The sequence below is a fragment of the Manacus vitellinus genome, unplaced genomic scaffold (assembly GCF_001715985.3).
Source record: "Manacus vitellinus isolate BGI_N305 unplaced genomic scaffold, ASM171598v3 scaffold_95_pilon, whole genome shotgun sequence".
NCBI classification, from domain to species: domain Eukaryota; kingdom Metazoa; phylum Chordata; class Aves; order Passeriformes; family Pipridae; genus Manacus; species Manacus vitellinus.
This window is the reverse complement of record NW_021940896.1, coordinates 441,091-451,684: the sequence shown is the minus strand read 5'-3', so window position 1 is coordinate 451,684 and position 10,594 is coordinate 441,091. Positions and strand designations below refer to the sequence as shown.

The following is a 10,594-nucleotide window of genomic DNA, read 5'->3' as shown; positions in this document are numbered from 1 at the left end:
TCCCAAAACAAGTTCTTATGCTTGTCATGAAAAGGTTCATGTCTGTATCCTAACTACTTTTATATATTAAAATACTATTGTTTCAACCTCATATAGAATCTCACATTTAACAAAAAAAGTAGGGGTTTCATGCTGATAAAAGAGCTCCACAGAACCAAAACCATGCTCCGGGCTATTTAAAGGTTGGGTGTTTTATTCAGGAGATTATTTCACTGCCCTCCAAGGAACAGGTCTGGGGGGTGGGTCCCCGTCATGCTCTCACTGTGCCCCAGGGGGTGTGTTCGGAGTCACCTCTCGGTCCGGCCCGGTCCCCCCGGGGTGTGTGCGGGGTCACCCCGCGGTCCCCTTCGGGGGTGTGCTGTGCGGGGTACCCGGCGGTCCCGCCCGCCGTCCCCCCGGGGTGTGTGCGGGGTACCCCGCGGTCCCCCCGGGGGTGTCGTGGCGGTGTCCCGCCCGGTCCCCCCCCGCTGCCCCTCACGGCGCCGGGGGCGCGGGGGGGTCTTTTTTTTTTGCGGCAGGGCGGCGGCGCTGCGCCACTGCTCGAGCGCGCGGTAGGCGCGCTACGTTGCGCGGGGAGCGGAGCGGGGGCCGCGCGCGCTCGGCGGCCGCCGCCCGGCCCAGGCTGCGGGCGGAGCATTGGGCCCAGCCGGCCCGGCCCCAGCGCCGAGTCCGCGGGCCGGCGCCACCCCGCAGGCCTTTGGGCCCCCCCCCCCCAAACCAGCGTGAGCCGGGCACGGGCGCAGGGGACGGCGGGGCCGGCCGGCCGCGTTCCAGCGCCCCCCGCCCGGGCGCGCGGGCCGCGGCGGTCCCTGGGCGGGCGGGCGGCGCGAGCCCCGGGCGGGCCGGCGTTGCCGCGGCGGAGCGGGCGGTGCGGGCGGGCCGCGGCCGGAGGAGCCGCGCGGGCGGGCAGAAAAATGGTCGGAACACAAGCATGTCGGCCGGCCGGGCCGGGCCGGGCCCGCGGGCGGGCTGAGGCCGCGCTCCCGCGCCGGGGCACGGGCGATCCCGCCGGACGCAGGCTATTTCCCGCCGGGACGGGGCTCTCCCGCGCCATCCCCGCGACCTCGGCCCGCGCGGCCGCGGGACTCCCGCCTCCTTTGTCCCGCGCTCGCCTCGCCGCCTCCCCCGCCCCGCGACACCGCGGGCAGGCGCCCGCGCCGGCAGCGCGCGGGAGGGAGGAGGGAGGGAAGGAGGAAGGAGGAGGGATGCGCCGGGGATCCGCTCGTGCCGTCGGGGACCGGCAGCCCCGGCCCTCCAACAGCCGCCTCCGTCACTGTGGTTTTATTTACCAGGGGAAGTTTTGTTGCTGCCGCGGATGTACATTTTTTTTTCCTGTTTTATTTATTGTTTTTTGTTACGAGCGTTTAGCGCGTTTTAGGCAGCGAGACAAAATCTCGCTCGCTGGTTTTGTCTGTATCGTTTTAAACGGTTTTAGAGTGTAAGTTCTCCTGGGTGCCTTGTAGGTGGACACAATAAAGGATTTTTAAATGGATATGTTGGTTTTTCATAGCCTTTCTGCGGAGGGTCTGTGTTAACCTGCACCGTGTTTTATTAATTGGGTTTTCTGCTTAAGGTTTTCTCGCTGCGTTTCTGTTGGTTGCTGCATTAAAAATTAGGGGGAAAATCCCCAAACCATGAAGTGTCATAGGAGGAAGATTAGTCTCTTTTTCAAGTTAAATATTATTTAAGAAATAAGATGACTACAAAACATCTGGTTTGTGTTTTTCAACTGCGTATAAGTTTATTTATTGTTACATTGGTTTATTTATTGTTCCGTTGCTCTGTATCTGAGCCCGGTCCTTTTGGTTTAATCAAAATCTTACGCAGCTTGTGAATATCCAAAACACCAACAAAGCACGGTGATGTGTTTTCCTTTAGAACATGTAAACAAGACCTAAATATTATTTAGCAGAAATAATAATATGATTTAGAGGAAATAATATTATATATTCTAAATAATAATATTATTTAGAAGAAATCTACTCCTTTAAAGGAGAGATTAAGGGCTGACCATGCAGTTAGGCTTTATGTGAAAACGCATCACCTGAACATACTGGGAATAATCACATGTGTAAACTGGGGAGATGCTTAACATTTGCAGGACCACACTGTTTAGGGTATAACAAAATGTATTCATAACTCTACATAAATAAGAGCCTGTATTTAAGTAGCAAGTGGCATTTTGCAGAAATGTTGTTCGTGTTATATATGTTTTAATTAGGGCAGCAATGCCTGGAAGCCAGTGTAGGAACTGGGAGCTTCCTTGCACCCTTGGGGACACAAATGACACCCCAGGTGTCCTGAAGCAATGGTTTTTATCCCTCCTCCTTAAAATGCTTTGCTGAAGATCTCTCCATTTAGGGTGTTTTCTTAAACTTTCTCAAAAATTAAAATATTAATGGTTATGATATTTTTATAGGAAGGGTAGGCTAAGAATAGATCAGTGTGTTTGCTGGGAACTTCTGTCAGCTTTTCAGTTGAGTGTTGCTGTTGTGTGTTCTTAGGTCATCCCAAACTGCCAGCCATTGTCTTTAATTTTTAAAAATGCCATATGCAGGAGTAATTTACAGTGGTGTTCCTGTCTGTAGACAGAGAGGTCAGATGTCCCTTCCCTTTCTTCTGCTTTCAAATTCGTTGCTTGTCTCAGCTGAGCTCTGTCCTAAGCAAGAGCTTTGGCATAAAGAGTGAAATAGGTTGAAATCAGCTCAAGCTCATTAGAAAGAGAACTGTTGTTTTTAAGAAAAGCAAAACCACTTTAGATAGAGACATATTTTAAAAAAATTAACATTGAGACACTGCTTTGGCAGTCTCAGTGTAGGTTTCATGAAATACTTCATTTTGGGATCTGGTGGGAACGTGCTCCTTCCCGGGCCAGGATAACATGCTGTAATTAAAAAAATCAATGCAAATATTAATGGAAGGTTGTAAAGTGAATATTTTATTGACTGATGCTAATCAAGTGTTTTCACTGTCTTAAATACCCAGAGGAGAAGGGGAATTGAGAGGAAAAGCTTGAGATGTTACTAGTTAGAGGCGAGAGAGGAATGGATAAGTTTGGATTATGTATGGAATTGTGGCTTTGTGCCTGATTTCTCTGCTGGAAACCCACAATTGGATCCGTCTGGGATTGTGTGGGTGTGTAACATGGTGTACTACAGGAGGAAGCTGTGAAGAACCACAGTTAATCACTGCTCTGCATTTTTTTGCTCTTTCCAATAACAAGGTTTCCCTGCATATGTGGCTGTGAAACTGCATCTCCTGCACTGCTGCAACCTGGCAGCAAACCCACCCTCCTGGGGGGGAATCTTGGGCCTTATCCATGGGGGATTCTTCCAGCTTTAGCAGGAAGGGCTCTTCCTGTTGTCACTGCATTCCTGCAAAACCCCAAAGTGGATATACCAAATACATTTGTGGTTGTATGGTTGATGCAACTCCATCCTTTGTCTGCAGTGAGGGTTTAGAAGATCAGACTTCAGTAGGGTTGGTACAGCTTCAGTTTTGTTGTTGCCACTGTGTCATCCTCCTCTCTGGTTTTAGGGGAAGGCTAAAGGATTCGTAGTACTCCATCCACAGAAGGTGCCATCCCATGACTTTGGGAATTTTTCTAGTCCTGCTAACTACTGGGAAAATGATTATGTTAATGATATTGCTTTCCGTGCAGAAATTTAAATTTAAATTATAGTCTTACTTTGTATTGAATGTTGTCATGTAGCACAATATGTAATTTGGTTGTGCATCTAACTATTTAACTGAAAATAAGGAAGAAAAAAAAGGAAGAAGAGTCTGGCATATTCTTCCTGTAATCTCAGGTTGATATAATTTAAGATAATTTTTCATATCCATTTACATTAAAAAAGAAGGATTAACTGAGTGTAAAGGCTGTGGTCAGGAAATGCTAGAGCATTGCATTAATTCTGGGATAGTTACATTAAATTAGCCATTTATGTTCTAGAACTGTATCATATTTTGTACTAGCAGGTATTCATTTGCTACTGTAGGAATTTCAGATGGCTGTGACCATAATTTGGGAGTGATGGAGCATTGCACTGAGGTTCTGAAAATGCTTTGTAATCCTTAAAATGGTGAAAGAATTTGATTTTGGAGCAGAATTGAGTTAGTAAAATCCTTGACAACTTTCCTTATTGATAACGTTTCACATTTGTGTTTATGTTATTATCTGATCTGTGGACCTGACTTACTCCGTTATGGCACCATCAGGGAATTCCACTGGGGAATTGTTGTAGTTCTGCAGGAAGGATTGTTACCTCATCATCCCCAAAGTTAGTGCTGGAGCTTTAAAGCCAATTTGAGAGAAGCAGGTTTGGTAAATGATTTAGGGAGGAAGTGTTGAAAGGCTGACAGCACACGGTCAGGGGATGCAAGTTCTTTGCTCTTTTGTGTTCTCAGTCTCATATTCTGGGGTGGATCAGTGGCTTCCCCTTGAAATTACCATCTCTGGGCACCACTTGCTGCTCCCTTTGCTGGAAGAGTTCAGGGGGGTCCCATGATTCTGCCTTAGAGGTATCTCAGGTTTTGGGCCTTTATTCTTACAGCCTGGCTTATTTTATTGTCCACCTTCCTTGGCCGGTGTTGGCTCTGGGCTCCTGGGGTGGATCTCATTGCAGTGGGGCTGTCAGATGTGTTCTACCCCAAAGTCAGTGGAGTTTCCATCATGGTTTGGATTTCGATGCTTAGACTTAATCAACTCTTGTGCTAGGGTAATGGTAATTTTTTTTATGAGATTCAGAAGAGCAAAGTCAAGGTTGATGCTACAACAGTGAAAGGACTATACTTTTGAGACTCACAAAAGCACTTGCACTCCCCGTTCCTCTCTGCACCACCCAGTTCATGTGGTTCTGAGTTCAGCTCTTACTCTCTGTTCACTTCCAACAGCTCCTAAAACTGTCTTCAGTGTGATACTGTCACTTTTTCCTGACTCTTGGATACAAGAGGGCAGGAAAGTACAAGATTTTAATCTTATGCAGCAGAGAATTTTTTTGGCCACAGGTTTTTCACCTGGGAAAGCCTTGAGTTCTGTGTGACCTGGAGCCACTTCATCTGCACTTGGAACTTGGGTAAAAACCCAACTTATTGGGTTGCAGCAAATTGCAAAATAACTTCAGTATTTAGGAGCAATGCAAATAGCATGTTGGAATGCTGATTTATCCTGCTGTCTTGTGGAAACACTCTGTCAAAGAAAGGTAACATGCTTTCTCCTGCTCTGGACGTGACTTTGTGTAGTTGTGCCTCAACAAAGAGATTCAGCATCCTCAAGACAGACAGACAGGCAGAGCAAAGGTGACTTCTTTGTGCACAGTAGCTAATATATATTATTATGCTTAAGATAGAAAGCAAAATAATAAAGCAAACTGGATTGTACAAAGTATTGCTTATGTTTTTCTTGCATTCTTGGGTAAATACTTCTCTGTGTGTGTCAGTGTGACACATTAATCCAGTAAAGCCGATAACACAATAACGTTGCTGACCATAAATTCTCCTTTTTGTTTTATTGCAGTTATTTGTGAATGCACTTAGCTGAATATGGATCCAGGTGGCGGAAGTTTGGGATTGCAAACACAAGAATCCAAAATGCCTCACACTATGATTATGCAGGATTTTGGTAAACATTTTAACTATTAAAAATAATGAGTAAAATCCAGGAGATGACCTTCTCAGGAAGGACCATGTCTTTGTTCTAACATGAATTAATACCCCTCAGAGTGTACCAAGATAATTGCATTTGCAGTACAATACTGAATAATGCCAGGGTTTTTTTTTATTCTGATAAGAATCATTTTCTTGAGTGTTTTGTTCATTAAGATTAAAATTGCTATTTATGTGTGTGTTAAAATAATTCACTGTACATTCTTTGTTATGTCTAGAAAAGTAGTCAGCCAGTCAAGTCTGTTAATGAAAACCAGGTTTCTACCTCCGGCCATTCCTTGTGATGTGGCAACTTGTGGGAAACTGTACTATAAATATTGGATACAACTGAGCATTTATTTTTCTCAAGGCCCATGCAATCTAAAGGATGAAGAGTCCTTTTATTGTAGCAGCAATTAATGGTTTGTCACCACACTTCCATCCTCATGCAAGAATTCTGTGAATGTTCAAATTGCTGCTGTAATGAAATGTTTTCTAACTGGAATAAAAAAAAAAAAGTCTAAATTATAAACTGGCCTGTAGTTTTTAACAGATCAGTATTAAAAGACCTAAATTTGGGGAAAACTCCACATTATATCTTGAAGTGGTATGTTTTGTTTTTCTTAATTTAAAGGATACGGGCTGCTTTGGATAATGTGGATGTTGAGAAGTAACAGATTCTTCTGTCTGTGTGTAACTTGTCTCTGATAACTCCATTCCTTACATAAAGCAGTTCCCAGTGCAATGATTGTAACGTGTTTCTCCTGGCTCGTCCTTGTCCCGCAGTGGCTGGAATGGCTGGCACTGCCCACATCGATGGAGACCACATTGTGGTGTCCGTGCCCGAAGCCGTCCTGGTGTCCGACGTCGTCACGGATGACGGGATCACTCTGGATCACGGCCTGGCAGCCGAGGTTGTCCAGGGGCCCGACATCATCACGGAGACCGACGTTGTCACGGAGGGGGTCATCGTGCCCGACTCCGTGCTGGAGGCTGACGTGGCCATCGAAGAGGCTTTGGACACCACTGACCACGTGTTGACCTCTGACCTCATCACGGAAACCGTCCGGGTGCCCGACCAGGTGTTCGTGGCCGACCTCGTCACGGGTCCCGAGGGACACTTGGAGCACGTGGTGCAGGACTCGGTGTCCGGAGCCACCTCCCCGACCATGGTGTCGGAGGAGGTCCTGGTGACCAACTCGGACTCGGAAGCGGTCATCCAGGCGGCTGGGACTGTGCCTGGCTCCACAGTGACCATCAAAACAGAGGATGACGATGATGGCAAGAGCACATCTGAAGACTACTTAATGATCTCTTGTAAGTTCACCAGAGGTACATACAAACAGGCAGTAGCTGGAGTAGAAGTGTCTGGTGGGGAGAAGTTTTTGTATCTGGACTCTTGCTTCACTCCATCCTGGAATGCTCACTTTGGCTGGTTCATTCTTGGGGTATTTTGGTGCAAAATCCCTTATTGGTGATACAGCAAGAAAGAGAAGGACATTCATGCTGTCGAGTGAGTGTGTGTGTATGTTTGTGTTTCTGAAACTAGATATTCCAGGAAATGAAGGAAAACACCTCAGAAAGCTAAACATTCTGCTTATTTTGAGTATGTGGATTTAAAAAAAAATCCACAGGTATGTTACAATGTTATGCAGGTTCCTGTAAAAATAGCATGTTGGGTTTAATCAGGAGAATCCACAAAGAAATAGGGTTTTAAGATCTCTGACTCTCAAAAGTTTTCTCGGTGTGTCCACAAAATACAGTTTGTTTAGTGTATTAAAAATTATAGTTGGCATTTCATCGTCTGTTGTGCTGTTTTGGGCTGAACCTGGCAGTAGGGAGTCATGTGCATTAATTGATTGGCTCATTAACACTGGGAAGTGGCTTCCCATTGCAGTTCCCACACAGCATTAAATCCAGGAAGTTGTATGGTCCTCTCCTACCTGTTGAGTGCAAGCTGCTGAAAGGACCTTGAGTGTATTGTGTTTCCTCGGTGGTTAAATTATACCCAAGGTACCAGTTGTTACTGTTACACAAATTTGATAAAATGTATGATAGTTAATTTTATAATTTTTGACTTCTCCAAATCAGTTGTTGAAATGTGAGTAGGTCAAAACAGATTTTAGTCAGAAGCAATATGTTGGAAAAAGTCAATGCCAAGTGTGTCAAAGTGTCAGTCTGTTCACAACGAGCTGCATTTATTAAAAATTTCATGACAGAGGACACAACTGATTCATGATTATGATTTCAATCTTTCATAGCATTTATGTCCCTTATACAAAATACTTATTCAGTATGGGATGAACAGCAATGATTTTTAAAGCACTGTATCATTACTGTAATACCATCACTAGTAGAAGGTGGGTTTTTTTGAAAAAGAACTAAAAAATGAACCTCAAAAACCATTTAGACCTACAACAAAAAAATCCTGTGTGTTTTTGTAACTAAAGGAGCACCATATTCGCAGTCAGTTGTTTCACTGAACAAATTCCTCCTTTCTGACAGAGTACTTGCTGACTTGTTATTCTGTAACTGCGCTATTTCCACTGCACCCTTGTAATTGTAAGTACAGCCCTCTTTGGAATTCCTTCTGAGACAGGGAAAGTGTCATTGATGCTGGTGATCACTGCACTGCAAACAGAGCATCCTAAACTTCCAGTTACCTGATGGCCTCAGGTGTGTCTGACACATTGCTGGTGTCAGGTGTTCCCAGACTCACCCCTGGTGTTTGCAATGTGTCAAAGCCACTTTGAGACCTGGTTTTCAGCAAATTATTTAATATTTATAATCGTGATGTGCCTGAACAATCACAGTTGGAAGCTACGTTATTCATCTGGGATTTTGTTTCAAGTAATCATTTAAATAAATTAAGGCAGTCATAGAATTGTTTAGGTTGGGAAAGACCTTTAAGATCAAGTCCAGGCATTACCCCAGCACTGCCAAGGCCACTGCTAATGATGTCCCCAAGTGCCACATCCTCATGGCTTTGAAATCCCTCCAGGGATGGGGACTCCACCTCTGCCCTGGGCAGCTGTGCCAGGGCTGGACAGCCCTTTCAGGCAAGGAATTTTTTCCAATATCCAACGTAAATCTCCCCTGGCACAGCTTGAGGCCATTTCCCCTTATCCTGTCCCTTGTTCCCTGGGAGCAGAGCCCGACCCCCCCCCGGCTCCCCCCTCCTGTCAGGGAGTTGCAGAGCCAGAAGGTCCCCCCTGAGCCTCCCTCTCTCCAGGCTGAGCCCCCCCAGCTCCATCAGCAACTCCTGGTGCTCCAGACCCTTCCCCAGCTCCGTTCCCTTCCCTGGACACGCTCCAGCCCCTCCATGTCTCTCTTGTCCTGAGGGTCCCAGAAGTGCCCCCAGCACTGCAGGTTCCTCAGCAGTGCCAGCACAGGGACAGGCACTGCCTTGGGGCTGTGACACACCATGGCTGGGACAGCCCAGGTGCCCTTGGCCTTCTTGGCTGGCTGGGCTCATGTTCAGCCCCTGCTGACCAGCACCCCCAGCTCATTTCCAGCCACTCTGCCCCAGCCTGTGGCTTTCCATGGGGTTGTTGTGACCCAAGTGCAGGACCTGGTGCTTGGTCTGGTTGACCCTCAGCCCATGGATCCAGCCTGTCCAGATCCCTCTGCAGAGCCTTCCTGCCCTCCAGCACATCAAGACTCCCCCACCTTGGTATCATCTGCAAACTTGATCCCCTGGGCCACACTGGGTACAGATGAGGTCTGTTGTCCCTGCTGGTCTGAGGCTGTGTTGTGCTGGGTATGGCAGCCTGACCCCACAAAGTATCTACTACTGTATTTTTGTCAGCAAAAATGAATCATTCTTATGCAGTTGTACTTTGGGGGGATTTCTTTAAGTTTTTTTTAATTAGCCTTGAATATGTTTTTTATATGAATATAATCTGTTGTGTAGAATAGATAGACCTCAAAAAAAATCAAGCAGGTCAAAACCCTTTTTATTTACTTATATTTTTAATTTGTCAAATGTTCAGTAAATACTGTAGAAAGTGAACATAATGGTATTTCCTTTGGGACATATAGGGCTGTTGAACTATTTCATTATGTAAATCACATCAAAGTGATAGCTTTAAAGAATCTCAAAATACTTAGCTGTCTCTTAATGAAATTTAGCACCTGAAAAGGGGAGACTTAAAATGCCAGATAATATCCTTAGGGAATACCATGAGCTGTTCTGTGGAACAGAAATTAGTTTATTTGTATAATTTGGAGAATGTGTATCATTTGGAGAATTCCTTGTTTGGGAACTTCCACAATGCTTCATTTTAGGGTACGGAGCCGAGCTGAGTGTGGAATTTTAACTTGTTGGGAGTTACAGTTTAAATTATAGAACCTTGGGTTGGAAGGGACCTTGCTGAAAGGTGATTTTTCACCATTTTGAGGTGACATTCCCTTGTAGGTACTTTATACACTTTTGATAATGATATTTTTTATTTGGAGAACAGTAAGTTTGTCTTGATAGTTGTGTGACCAGCTGCATATGACTTTGTGACTGGAAATGTTCAGAAAGTTATCACCTCTCTGCTGTGTCTCAGTGCAGATGAATTCAGCTTTTTTTAAACCAGCGTTATAAGCATAAAGTAAAAATCTTCATTTGATACCTTCACAACATCTCTCTGCGTGAATACCACGGGGTATATTCACAATCCCTCGTTTTAAATCATCAGAATAGCTTGATGGAGAGGAAATGAGTGCAGTAGTGGGCTCTTGAGCCAGCCCATCTGTGGTGAGGCAGGAGGCTGTGACACCCCCTGTGTGCAGGGGGCAGTGGGCAGGCTGTGACAGCCCCTGTGTGCAGGGGGCAGTGGGCAGGCTGTGACACCCCCTCTGTGTGCAGGGGGCAGTGGGCAGGCTGTGACACCTCCTCTGTGTGCAGGGGGCAGTGGGCAGGCTGTGACACCCCCTGTGTGCAGGGGGCAGTGGGCAGGCTGTG

General features: G+C 46.0%; 1 protein-coding gene across 2 annotated transcripts in view; it reads left to right on the top strand.

The window, feature by feature from the left end:
- Nucleotides 1-5,347: 5,347 nt before the first annotated feature.
- ZNF711 (zinc finger protein 711) overlaps nucleotides 5,348-10,594 on the top strand; it is a 16,555-nt gene continuing 11,308 nt past the window's right edge. The window contains exons 1-2 of one of the 2 annotated variants that reach the window (XM_008922209.2): nucleotides 5,348-5,620; nucleotides 6,430-6,960. In XM_008922209.2, coding sequence (XP_008920457.2) covers nucleotides 5,542-5,620; nucleotides 6,430-6,960 — 610 coding nt within the window. In that variant the 5' untranslated portion in view covers nucleotides 5,348-5,541. The remainder of the gene's footprint in view (nucleotides 5,621-6,429; nucleotides 6,961-10,594) is intronic. The other variant, XM_018086456.1, reaches the window with a different exon arrangement.